At 42.9% G+C, this 13,374-nt stretch overlaps 1 protein-coding gene across 2 annotated transcripts in view; it reads left to right on the top strand.

Moving 5' to 3' along the window:
- Positions 1-12,663, top strand: part of st14 (ST14 transmembrane serine protease matriptase) — a 58,816-nt gene extending 46,153 nt beyond the window's left edge. For both annotated transcript variants that reach the window (XM_058413764.1, XM_058413763.1), the window contains exons 14-19: positions 201-314; positions 4,327-4,446; positions 4,847-5,027; positions 6,554-6,825; positions 7,245-7,381; positions 12,240-12,663. In XM_058413764.1, coding sequence (XP_058269747.1) covers positions 201-314; positions 4,327-4,446; positions 4,847-5,027; positions 6,554-6,825; positions 7,245-7,381; positions 12,240-12,401 — 986 coding nt within the window. In that variant the 3' untranslated portion in view covers positions 12,402-12,663. The remainder of the gene's footprint in view (positions 1-200; positions 315-4,326; positions 4,447-4,846; positions 5,028-6,553; positions 6,826-7,244; positions 7,382-12,239) is intronic.
- Positions 12,664-13,374: the final 711 nt, after the last annotated feature.

Raw genomic sequence — 13,374 nt, 5'->3', positions numbered from 1 at the left:
CAATTGAGGGTTAAGGGCCTTGCTCAGGGGCCCAGCAGTAGCAGCTTGGTGGACCTGGGATTCAGTAGTCCAACTTAACCACTTATTTAACCACATCCCTAATGATGAATAAATGTTAAATGACATATAAATGTATATTTCTCTCTCTCTCTCTCTCTCTCTCTCTCTCTCTCTCTCTCTCTCTCTCTCTCTCTCTGTAGGCTGTGGGAAGAATCAGTTCCGTTGTGGTGATGGCACTTGTTTGCCTTTAACTGTAATGTGTAACGGGAAGAAAGACTGTACAGATAGCAGCGATGAAGCCTCCTGTAAAGAGTGTAAGTGAACTTCCAGACATCCATCTGTCTATTTAACAAGACTGCCATGCTTTTTGATGTTTCAACATGACTTACAGAAGTTTCAATTAGGTATATTCCAAAGTGTCCAACGCATATTGTGCAGGTGGGAAAATGTCCTGTTTTAAATCATTTTTTGCTGCTGACAGGAGTAGGCAGATATGAAGACTATGTGAGCGTTTTCGAAGCCTGAATGTACACCGATCAGGCATAACATTATGAGCAGTGACAGATCTCCTCATCATGGAAGCAAGTGAACATTTTGTCCTCAAAGTTGATGTGTTAGAAGTAGGAAAAATGGGCAAGCGTAAGGATTTGAGCGAGTTTGACAAGGGCCAAATTGTGATGACTAGACGACTGGATCAGAGCATCTCCAAAACTATGGCTCTTGTGGGGTGTTCCTCTTGTGATGAGCTACTGTTGCTCAAATTGCTGAAGACGTTAATGCTGGTTCTGATATAAAGGTGTCAAAATACACAGTGCATCACAGTTTGTTGCGCATGGTACTGCATAGCCACAGACCAGACAGGGCGCCCATGCTGACTCCTGTGCACCCCTGAAAGAGGCAACAATAAGCACGTGAGCATCAGAACTAGACCACGGAATAATGGAAGAAGGTGGCCTGGTCTGATGAATCACATTTTCTTTTACATCACGTGGATGGCCAGGTGCTTGTGCGTCACTTACCTGGGGAACACATGGAACCAGGATGCACTATGGGAGAAGGCAAGCCGGCGGAGGCAGTGTCATGCTTTGAGCAATGTTCTGCTGGGAAACCTTGGGTCCTGCCATCCGTGTAGATGTTACTTTAACACGTACCACCTACTTAAGCAATGTTGCAGACCGTGTACACCCTTTCATGGAAACGGTATTCGCTGATGGCTGTGGCCTCTTTCAGCAGGATAATGTGCCTTGCCACAAAGCAACCGATCTAGAGGCCCCACCTCTCAACTTACAGGACTTAAAGGATCTGCTGCTAACATCTTGGTGCCAGATACCGCAGCACACCTTCAGGGATCTAGTGGAGTCTCGACAGGTCAGGGCTGTTTTGGCAGCAAAAGTGGGACCAACACAATATTAGGCAAGTGGTCACAATGTTATGCCGGAATAGTGTACATATTAACAGAAGAATAAATCTAACATGCCATTCCAAAATCTCTAATAGATGTTCAGTTGTGCTGAGATGTTCTGTGGTGACTGTGAAGAACATTTCACATCATATTTATTCACATTAATACAGCCACTATTTTTTTATGAGAGTTGTTTAGCCATTTTTGAAAGTTTCTGAAGCACGAACAGGAAGCACTAGACCAGATGGCTGTATGTTGCTCATTTCAGAATGATCTAATGAGCTATTTCTGCTTTAACTCTTACACCTTCTGCCATTGACTGAACACTGACTCAGCTCTGACCAGCATGAACAGACAGGTGGTAAAAGTTTGTGATTTGCTTGCTGCTTACTGTATTGAATCATCGCCATCTTTCACTTCGCGTCTCTCTCTCTCACACACTCTCTCTCTTCTTCTTCAGCAGGTTTGCTATGAATAATTTAAAGCTGATAAGTTGCCTAGCATCTACTGATCAATACGTTCTGATTGATAAAGTATCCCTGGCTATGCTGTTAGAAAGAAACTTCCAGGCTTTAGCTCTGTTTAACTCGCACTTTATTTTAACAAGTGGCCTTTGGAAGAAATGATGCTCTTTAAAACGTTTTAAGTTGCAGTGGATAATTAGCATAGGGCTACTAAAATCTCCACCAGCAGTACATTAAACGATCACTTCTGCTTTCATTATCACAGTTGTGGAAGGCCAAAAGGGAAGGAAATAATAAAGTAAGGAAAGGCAGAGAGGAATGAAGCAAGTAAAGGCAGGAAGAGGAAGGAAGGAAGGAAGGAAGGAAAGAAAGAAAGAAAGAAAGAAAGAAAGAAAGAAAGAAAGAAAGAAAGAAAGAAAGAAAGATGGAAAGAGAAAAAGAGATGGAAAGAGAAGGAAAGAGAAAGAGATGGAAAGAGAAGGAAAGAGAAAGAGATGGAAAGAGAAGGAGATGGAAAGAGAAGGAGATGGAAAGAGAAGGAAAGAGAAAGAGATGGAAAGAGAAGGAAAGAGAAAGAGATGGAAAGAGAAGGAAAGAGAAAGAGATGGAAAGAGAAGGAAAGAGAAAGAGATGGAAAGAGAAGGAAAGAGAAAGAGATGGAAAGAGAAGGAAAGAGAAAGAGATGGAAAGAGAAGGAAAGAGAAAGAGATGGAAAGAGATGGAAAGAGAAAGAGATGGAAAGAGATGGAAAGAGAAAGAGATGGAAAGAGAAAGAGATGGAAAGAGAAAGAAAGAATGAACGGAAGAAAGAAAGAAAAAGAGATGGAAAGAGAAAGAAAGAATGAACAAAAGAAAGAAAGAAAAAGAGATGGAAAGAGAAAGAAAGAATGAACGAAAGAAAGAAAAAGAGATGGAAAGAGAAAGAAAGAATGAACGAAAGAAAGAAAAAGAGATGGAAAGAGAAAGAATGAACGAACGAAAGAAAGAAAAAGAGATGGAAAGAGAAAGAAAGAAAGAAGGAAGGAAAGAAAAAGAGATGGAAAGAGAAAGAAAGAACAAATGAAAGAAAGAAAAGGAGATGGAAAGAAAGAAAGAAAGAAAGAAAGAAAGAAAGAAAGAGAAAGATGGAAAGAAAAAGAATTTTTGGAAAGGAAGGAAGAGCAAAAGTGAGTAATAAAGGAAGGAAATGTAGGAGGGGGGGCTGGAAGGAAGGAAGGAAGGAGGGGGGGGCTGGAAGGAAGGAAGGAAGGAGGGGGGGGGGCTGGAAGGAAGGAAGGAAGGAGGGGGGGCTGGAAGGAAGGAAGGAAGGAGGGGGGGCTGGAAGGAAGGAAGGAAGGAGGGGGGGCTGGAAGGAAGGGGGGGGCTGGAAGGAAGGAAGGAGGGAGGGGCGGGGCTGGAAGGAAGGGGGGGGCTGGCAGGAAGGAAGGAGGGAGGGGCGGGGCTGGAAGGAAGGGGGGGGCTGGAAGGAAGGAAGGAGGGAGGGGCAGGGCTGGAAGGAAGGAAGGAGGGAGGGGCAGGGCTGGAAGGAAGGAAGGAGGGAGGGGCAGGGCTGGAAGGAAGGAAGGAGGGAGGGGCAGGGCTGGAAGGAAGGAAGGAGGGAGGGGCAGGGCTGGAAGGAAGGAAGGAGGGAGGGGCAGGGCTGGAAGGAAGGAAGGAAGGAAGGAGGGGGGGAAGGAAGGAAGGAAGGAGGGGGGGGAGGAAGGAAGGAAGGAAGGGAGGAAGGAAGGAAGGAAGGAGGGGGGGCTGGAAGGAAGGAAGGAAGGAAGGAAGGAAGGAGGGGGGGCTGGAAGGAAGGAAGGAAGGAGGGGGGGCTGGAAGGAAGGAAGGAAGGAAGGAAGGAGGGAGGGGGGGCTGGAAGGAAGGAAGGAAGGAGGGAGGGGGGGCTGGAAGGAAGGAAGGAAGGAGGGAGGGGGGGCTGGAAGGAAGGAAGGAAGGAGGGAGGGGGGCTGGAAGGAAGGAGGGAGGGGGGGCTGGAAGGAAGGAGGGAGGGGGGGCTGGAAGGAAGGAGGGAGGGGGGGCTGGAAGGAAGGAAGGGAAGGAGGGCTGGAAGGAAGGAAGGAAGGAGGGAGGGGGGGCTGGAAGGAAGGAAGGAAGGAAGGAAGGAAGGAAGGAGGGAGGGGGGGCTGGAAGGAAGGAGGGGGGGCTGGAAGGAAGGAAGGAGGGGGGGCTGCAAGGAGGGGGGGGCTGGAAGGAAGGAAGGAGGGGGGGGGCTGGAAGGAGGGGGGGCTGGAAGGAAGCACAGGAGGATTGAAAAGGCAGAAAGGAAAGAGTGAACATTTATAAGAAAAGGAATGAACAGGCAGGAAGCAAGGTAGATAAGGTAGAAAGGAAGGAAGATAAAGCAGAATGAAAGGCAGACATGAAGGACAAGTGAAAATGAAAAATGTGGAGGAAGAAACTAAACTCCAGGTTATTGCAGTTCCTTCCTTTGCTTTATCATCACATCTCTTTCTCTTCCAGCTGCAGGAATGTGCACAGATTTCACCTTCACCTGTGGAAATGGCCAGTGTGTGAACAAACTCAATGCCGAGTGTGATAGAGTCACCGACTGCTCTGATGGGACTGATGAGCAGAACTGTGGTGAGTCTCTGCCCCTGTTAGCTCTGTTAGCTCTGTTAGCACTATTAGCCCTTTTAGCCCTGTTAGCTCTGAGATCATTAACAAGCTGACTTCTTTCAGCCGCTTTAGACTTAGTGTTAACATTACTGTTAAATGTTGAAAACAATGGCATATTTTTTTCACAGCTGACGTCATTACACAAATTTATTCAGGTGGCTAATTAGAATTATTTGTTGCAAACAAGCCTGCTAGTTATGATAGCTAATTAGCAAGTCCTTTTACATATTTTAAAGAAAATAGAGCTGTAACAAGTGCAGGACTGAAACACTATGGCCCAGCTATGAGCTCATTATTTTATTTACATGACCCCCAGTTAAATTGGTCCTGTATCTTATTTGTTTGTTTGGTCGGTTTCTTTCAGACTGTGGGGAGCGACCATACAAACACAACCGGATAGTCGGAGGGCAGAATGCCGATGTGGGCGAATGGCCATGGCAGGTCAGTCTACACTACCAAACCAACGGGCACGTCTGCGGCGCCTCCATCATCTCCAACAAATGGCTGCTCAGTGCCGCTCACTGCTTCATGACTGGCGACCCTGCGTAAGTACAACCGAAAGACAAATCGATATTAGTCACATTTCCAGGCAGTTAACCACCAAAACATGTAGAGTCTGATATAATCAAGCACCATATATTATCACACTTGGGCACATCCTCTACTAGGAATGTAATCAACGACATAATGCTAAAAGCCTGGAGTTACTCGTACCACCCCGAGGTTTGTTTTCTAATAACAGCACAGTTCGTTTTTTAAAGAATGACACCTTTTATCCGTTTATAGTTCCGTTTAACAATGTTAGATTTCTGTAAACCAGTTAGAACTGGATGTTAAAACAGCAATAAAGAATCTTTTCCTCTCTTGAAGTTAAAAAGGCAAATAATCCAACTTACAGAAAATGAATGCTGCTGAATATAACTTTATCCATCCTTTCGTACAGATTGGAGACTCTGACCATTAACATTTATATTTATTCATTAAGTAGACACTTTCAAAAAATAGAATAAATAAACATTCCAGTGCAGCAAACTGGAATTTGCTGGCTTTTTTTCTTTGTAAGTTTTGTTTTTGTCCCTGTGAGTAAGCTGTGAACGCGTATGAGATGATATGTAGATTATTAGGTTCTCTATTACAATGTTAGTTAGCTGGTGCTATCTTGCTGTGATGCATATTTACATGTTTAAACATAATTTTGCAAATCCTCCCCATCCTGAAGCTTGTATTTCAGTGCACTCTCCAGCAGGTGGAGCACTAAAGCTGTTTTTTTCCCCTCAGACCTTCTGAGTTCCTTCACTGTTATTTACCTTCTCCCAGCGCTACATTTCAGCTCATTACCATGCAGTGTCACAAGAGTTTTAGTGCAGAGAAACAGAGAAATGTGTAGTGTAGGGGGACTCAAAAATCAGGCAGGGGAAAACAACGCGCTAAAGTGTGACAGTGTGAAGCGGTGTGCTAAGGTGTAAAATGTACTAAAGTGTTTCGCTTTGTTCCTGTATGGGCCTTGGAGAGGGAAAAAAAACACCAGGCTACAATCTACTGAAGAAAAGAAAAAAAAGATCCCCAGGGGTTTTAGTTTAAAATTAGTTTGAGAAAGCGTGTAGATATGTAGAGGTAGATTTGGGCGTTTTAGAGGTAGAATTGTTCTAATGGGTATACGATGTTACGTTGTCGTTGTTGTTGTTGTTGTTGTTGTTGTTGTTGTTGTTTTGGTTGCTCCCTGTTCAGGGTCGCCACAGCAGATCATTTGGTCCACATGTTTTGATTAGGCACAGGTTTTATGCCAGATACCCTTCCTAACACAACCCTCCCATTTTATCCGGGCTTGGGACCGGCATTGAGAGTTAACACTTCAGTGTCTGAGTTAGCTCCCTTCCCAGGAATCGATCCCAGGCCACGGCAATGAGAGTGTGGGATCCTGCGACTGGACCACCAGGAGGCTTCTCTTAAAGATATTAAATATCCAAAATCCAACATTTCTGAATCCCTTCAGTTCAATTTCATGGTTTTTTTTCCCACCCATGTCTAACAAAATGTCATTAAGGCAAATCTCACCACTCTCCATCCATAGGTACCGTGAACCAGAAAACTGGATGACGTACAGCGGTATGAACGATCAGCAAAAGGACGAGAAGAGTGTGCAGATGCGAGAGGTGAAGACCATCATCACGCACAGCGACTACAACCAGATGACTTTCGATAATGACATTGCAGTACTGGAGCTGAAGGAGCCACTGGAGTTCTCCAGCACTGTTCATCCAGTGTGTCTGCCCTCCAGCTCACATATCTTCCCACCTGGGATGAACTGCTGGGTGACTGGCTGGGGGGCACTTCGGGAGGGAGGTGAGTAATCAGGTGATTCAGGAAGGAGATGACTGAGAGGAGGTGAATGTAGGGAGGTGATCAGGGAAGGAGGTGAGTGAAGGGAGGTGTTCAAGGAAAGAGGTCAGGGAAGGAGGTGAGTGAAGGGGGTATCGGGGAAGAAGGCCGAGTGAAAGGATGTGGTAAGGGAAGGAGGGGAGTACAGGGAGATATCATAGAAGGGGGTGAGTACAGGGGGGCATCAGGGAAGGAGGTGAGTACAGGGGGTATCAGGGATGGAGGTGAGTGAAGGGGGGTATTGGGGAAGGAGGTGAGTACAGGGGGTCATTAGGAATCTAGCTGACGTTTTTTTTCTTATTTTTCACAGCTGACCTGCAAGTCCAGGTTTGTTGGAATCAAAGATCAAATTTGTTGTGTGTGTGTGTTTGTTTTCATTTCAGGAAGCATCGCCAATGTTCTACAGAAAGCGATGGTGAAGATCATTAATGACACAGTGTGTGATTCAGTAACGGAGGGTCAGGTGACCTCACGCATGATGTGCAGTGGCTTCCTAACTGGAGGCGTGGATGCTTGTCAGGTATAGACACACACACACACAAGCACACACACTAAACATTGCTAAAAATATATGCATAATACCTTACAAAAACACGTATTTCTTTTCTTTTTCTTTGTTCTCTTCATTTAAGCTTTATTGGCACTGCCATATTTAGTTACACTATTCAAAGAATCAGTGAAATGACAAGGACTGCTGTTAAAGTTTATAAGAAATGCCATCTTTAGCCTGAAATAATCAAAGAACATTCATCTCCGCTGCACTGCTGACACAGTCTCTCCTCTTCCCCTCGTTTTCTCTCATTATCTCTGGGACGATACACACATCTTTAAGTGCTTTTTTCTCCTTTCTTTCTCCCCCTGTGTTAAAATGAATGGGCATATCTATAAATTTGAATGGTTGTACATGAATATTTCTTCTACACAATGCCTGATATGGAGTTTAAATGTTAATTTAATCAGGAGATTCTTGAAATCGAGGCATAATTGTGTAAGACATGGTTATTTCAATCCAGCTAGAATTAAGGCAATAAAATCTGTTATGAGATTGTCTGAGAAAGTCTTGTAGAGGTGTATCTCTCTCTCTCTCTCTCTCATATTATGGGCTTCTTAATAAAAGATCAGTGATAAAATGTATGAAAAGGTGATTAAATCAGACAGCAATTTGATACAATAGGATTTATAGGATTTATACGATAGGATTTAGAACCGTTTGAACCGGATAAACTGTGATAAAGTGAGTGTTTTAAAAAGATGTCAACAAAGGACACGCCTCCATCACTGAGACGTCAGTCCCAGAGGATCCGCCTTCGTTGTTAAGATTGACAGACACAGAAAATACTCCTCCTCCTCTGTGATCGACAGATTGACATGACCCTTACCTCTGTGAGTGACATTGAAGCCACGCCTTCTCCACTGTGACTGACAGACATGACTTATGTGATCTAGAAGCCATTCCTTCTCCACCATGACTCACAAACACAGAAGTCACAACTTTCTACTCTGTAACTGACAGACACAGAAGCCATACCTTCTTTACTCCTCCCACTGTGACTGGGAAACTTCAAAGCCACTCCTTTTTTTACTATGTCTGAAGTTCACAGAGACGCCTCCTCCACTGTGACTGAAGAACACAGAAGCCACACCTCCTCCACTGTGAATGATAAAAACAGAAGCCACACCTCCTCCACTGTGACTGAAGAACACAGAAGCCACACCTCCTCCACTGTGAATGATAAAAACAGAAGCCACACCTCCTCCACTGTGACTGAAGAACACAGAAGCCACACCTCCTCCACTGTGAATGATTATCATAGAAGCCATGCCTCCTCCACTGTGACTGATGAACACGGAAGCCACACCTCCTCCATTCTGACTGATGAACACAGAAGCCACACCTCCTCCACTCTGACTGATGAACACAGAAGCCACGTCTCCTCCACTGTGACTGGTGAATACAGAAGCCACGCCTCCTCCACTGTGACTGATGAACACAGAAGCCACACCTCCTCCACTGTGACTGAAAGACACAGAAGCCACACCTCCTCCACTTTTGACTGAAAGACAGAGAAGCCACGCCTGCTCCACTGTGACTGACGAACACAGAAGCCACGCCTCCTCCACTGTGACTGATGAACACAGAAGCCACACCTCCATCCCCGTGAGAAACATCCAGTCCTTTTATTAGGAATTCAGCTAATCACTTGTGTTTTCTTTGGAGGCCCTCGAATGTAAATATGACCCTGACTTTGCACCTCTGTCTCCTCCAGACTGTGTGTGTGTGAGATGTGTGTGTGAGATGTGTGTGTGAGATGTGTGTGAGATGTGTGTGTGTGTGTGTGTGTGTGTGTGTGTGTGTGTGTGTGTGTGTGTGTGAGATGTGTGTGTGTGAGATGTGTGAGAGAGTGTGTGTAAGATGTGAGAGTGTATGTGTGTGTGTTCACGTTCATGCTGCAGGAGTATAATTGTTGTCCTCTGCTCCCTGATATGAAAATCGGCCCGATTTCCATAATTTCTTCTCTGCTCTTGTTGTTTTTCATCTTTTCTTCCTCATACCCGTCTGCTCTTTCCACCCCTAATCTCCTTATTTTACTCCGCTTCCCTCAGACAGGCCCTTTTTGCTTTCCTCTGTCTCTTTCGTCTTCCTCTATCTCCCCAGTCTCTGTCTTCCTCTAATTCACTCTCGTGTGCTGGCTCGTCCTTCACGTTCTCTCATTTCAGTTTCCAATCCAAACAGGCTTTATTGCCTGCGCTGTTTACGCAGCAATATTGGCAAAGTAATTAACGGCAAAATTGTATTACGCCTAAAACAAATCATTCTGGGGTAATAGCGACGAAATGAAATGGAACAATAAATAATACGGCTAAATTAGAAGTACGATATGATGGATGACAAGTGATCATCATAATAATAATTAAATTCTCTATCTGTGCCTCACCCACCTACTGCTCTTCTCACTCATTATCATCTCTCTCTCTTGTTTTGTATTTCCTCTCTTTTTCTTTTTTTTTTGGTCTGTTTTTTTTTTCTCTCATTTCCTTTTTTGTTCATTTGTCTGTTTCTCTTTGTTTGGTTTATTTCATTTAAAGGAACAACTCAGCAAAAATAAATAAATAAAAATAATGTCCACAATGCCCTTCTTAGCCCAAATTTAGCTAGTAGTTCTTGCTCTGAAGCTGTGCAGCTACAGTAAAGTACTAACTTATTTATAACATATGCGGTCTCATACAAAATATTTTTCCATAAACATCTTCCTCACACCGCGTATACTTCGTCAGTGACTTCAGTGCAGTGTTGGTCTGGTTTCAGACTGATTCTATCGAACCCCAGCGCATTTGCGTTCGTCTTGCATCATCACAAACACTCATGGAGAACATAACACACCACCATATTTTTTTTTCCCCCTTATGTTATTATTTTGGTGCTGTTATTATGCAAAGTAAATCATCTCACCTCTACTGTGTCCCACAGCGTTCCCCTGTCACTCATGCTATACATGTGTTATCGAAACTAACGGTATCATCATCAGCTAAAACACCTGCACGGGTTATTTTACTTCCTGAACAAGTTCGGACGTCGGATTTGGTGACCACATGACCACTTTTACAGTGCCAGTGTTTTATAAGGACCTGATTCAGTCTAAACTGCCAGTGTGAAAGCTTCCTCAGAATAGTATGTGACTTACTAAAATAAACACGAATGAAAGTCTATTGTTGGTAGATTGCTTTAACCTTTCGAGCCGGCCATCTTGGACCGGAATCACGTTTTCCTGCAGTGCAGATAATCATACCATTTAAGACAGCATGATTTCAGGTTTCGCAATAAAATGGTTCATTGTGGCTCTTTACTGTAGTTTATGTCAGTCACGAGTATCCAGAAAATACTTCTGAGAAAAATTTTCCATGAAGAAATGCAACATTTTCATTATAGAACATTTATTGATTCTGAATTTAAAATTAAGTATGATTTTTTTTCCCCTCACTAAAGTGTTTTATTTCGCTTTTATCACCACAATGTGCCTGTGATTACAGTTTTTATTTAATACAAAACAACACACGGTGCTTCATTTATTATGTATATTCATTTATAATTACATGTAAAGCTAAAACACATTCACTGACACTGGAGACTCCTTCCAAAAATATTGTTTTCTTAGAGAAACATGCACTATATTGCCCAAAGTTTTGGGACACCCCTCCAGATCAATGAATTCGGGTGTTGTTTTTCAGGGGTTGGGCTTGGTCCCTTAGTTCCAGTGAAAGGAACTCTTAATGCTTCAGCATACCAAGACATTTTGGACAATTTCATGCTCCCAACTTTGTGGGAACAGTTTGGGGATGACCCCTTCCTGTTCCAACATGACTGAACACCAGTGCACAAAGCAAGGTCCATAAAGACATGGATGAGCGAATTTGGTGTGGAGGAACTGGACTGGCCTGCACCTCAACCTGATAGAACACCTTAGGGATGAATTAGAGCGGAGACTGAGAGCCAGGCCTTCTCATCCAACATCAGTGCCTCACCTCACATATGTGCTTCTAGAGGAATAGCCTTTCCACAAGGTTTAGGAGTGTGGAATTTTTGGCTATTCCTCTAGAAGCACATATGTGAGGTGAGGCACTGATGTTGGATGAGAAGGCCTGGCTCTCAGTCTCCGCTCTAATTCGCTCATCCATGTCTTTATGGACCTTGATTTATGTACTGGTGCACGGTCAAGTTGGAACAGGAAGGGGTCATTGCCAAACTGTATTAAGAGTTTTTTTCACAAGCACAACCCCTGAAAAACAACACCTGAATTCAATGAATTGAATGACTCTCACATAAAACTAAAGAAAAAAGCAGCTACAGTTAAGGTCAGAAGAAAACATTCTACTTTTTTTTTTTTTTTTGCCAAACTGTTCCTTTAACACATCCCCCTTCTCCTTTTTGTCCCCTTTCTACCTTTTATCTCTTCAATTAATATTGGTTTTTTTTATCTCCATTTCCAGTTCCTTTCTTCATTCCAGCTTTTTCTCTGCCTCATTTTTCTCTCCCATTTTTTCTGGCACTCTCTTCTTGCATATTAATTTTCCAATCTACTTCCTCTTTCTTTTCCTCTATTAATCTTTTTCCTATATACCTGTTTACTGCTCTGTCTCGTCGCTCTTTTATCTTATCTATTAATATTTATCCATATGCTTTGTTTTGGCTCTCACCTCCAACTGCCTTCTATTAATCTTCCCAGTCCCCCTTTTTTTTTTATTTATCTTTTTCCACCCTTTTTCTGTTATACCTTTATACACACTAGTCTTCTTGACTTACTTCTTTTATATGATTTCCTTTTCCTGTTAATTATCATACACATCTCAGGTCATCTCTTGTGTGTGTGTGTGTTGTGCAGGGTGACTCTGGAGGTCCTCTGGTTTGTGTCTCCGAGGCTAATATTTGGTTCCAGTGTGGGATAGTGAGTTGGGGAGAAGGCTGCGCACGCCGCAACAAACCTGGCGTCTACACACGACTCACAAAGTTCCGTCAGTGGATACGTCAACACACTCAAGTGTAGCAACGTGATGAGTTCCAGGACGACAAGATGCCCAGTGTGTATACATATGTGTATGATTGAGAGAGAGAGAGAGAGAGAGAGAGAGAGAGAGAGAGTGTGTGTGTGTGTGAGAGAAAATATTTGCCAAATGATCCTTATGGACACTTTTATTTTTTTATATTGCTGAACCTAAAGCTTGATCCAGCACTTGTTCTCAGGTCTTTATTATCATGGGAAGCTTTAAATATATAAATTTTATAATTCTAATAAAAAAAAAACAAAACATGATATAATTAACCGTGGACACCAATGGTTTTTAGTTTAATTAAACTGAAAATATTTGTGGTTTCAGTTTAGTAAAACAATTTAGTATTGACTTTATTTTATATTTGAGAATTTTTTTAAGCATGTGAATTTTTATTTTTTATTTTTATTTTAATTTTTTTTTTTGCTTCTGCATTGTATCACCGCATCGTGTTTCCATCAACTGGCCTTATGACCTTCTGGCATGAAGACTGTTACATTTGAGCTGAATTCACAAATACATCCTTCCCCCCAAAAAAAAAATCATTTTGGAATTTATGCATGTGTTTCTGAACTTGTTTTTTTCCCAAAAAAACTAGAAAAAATCTAGAAATTTCTGCGGCTCTCCCGTAAAGCTGGCTCCATTATTATTATTATTATTATTAGGTTGAACTGTTCAGGATACCCGACCACTAGAATGCATGATTAGCCATTTCACTCATCGTTTTGCCCAAACGCTCAAGGCCAGGCTGGGTCATGTGACTCTGCGCATGCTAACACCCTGACTAGCGCACAGCGATCTTACTCATGGTTAAATCTGCATCTCTTACTGCATGAGGATTATACAAGTTTGCCCCACATTGTTTTTTTGTTTTTTTTTGCAACATCCTGCAAAGCGTTTGTAAATGCTTGTGTTTCATATTAGCACCTCTTTTGCATTTTCACTTGTAATGATTGATGGACATTTTCA

The sequence above is a fragment of the Hemibagrus wyckioides genome, linkage group LG17 (assembly GCF_019097595.1).
Source record: "Hemibagrus wyckioides isolate EC202008001 linkage group LG17, SWU_Hwy_1.0, whole genome shotgun sequence".
NCBI lineage: Eukaryota > Metazoa > Chordata > Actinopteri > Siluriformes > Bagridae > Hemibagrus > Hemibagrus wyckioides.
This window is presented reverse-complemented; position numbering and strand designations above follow the sequence as displayed.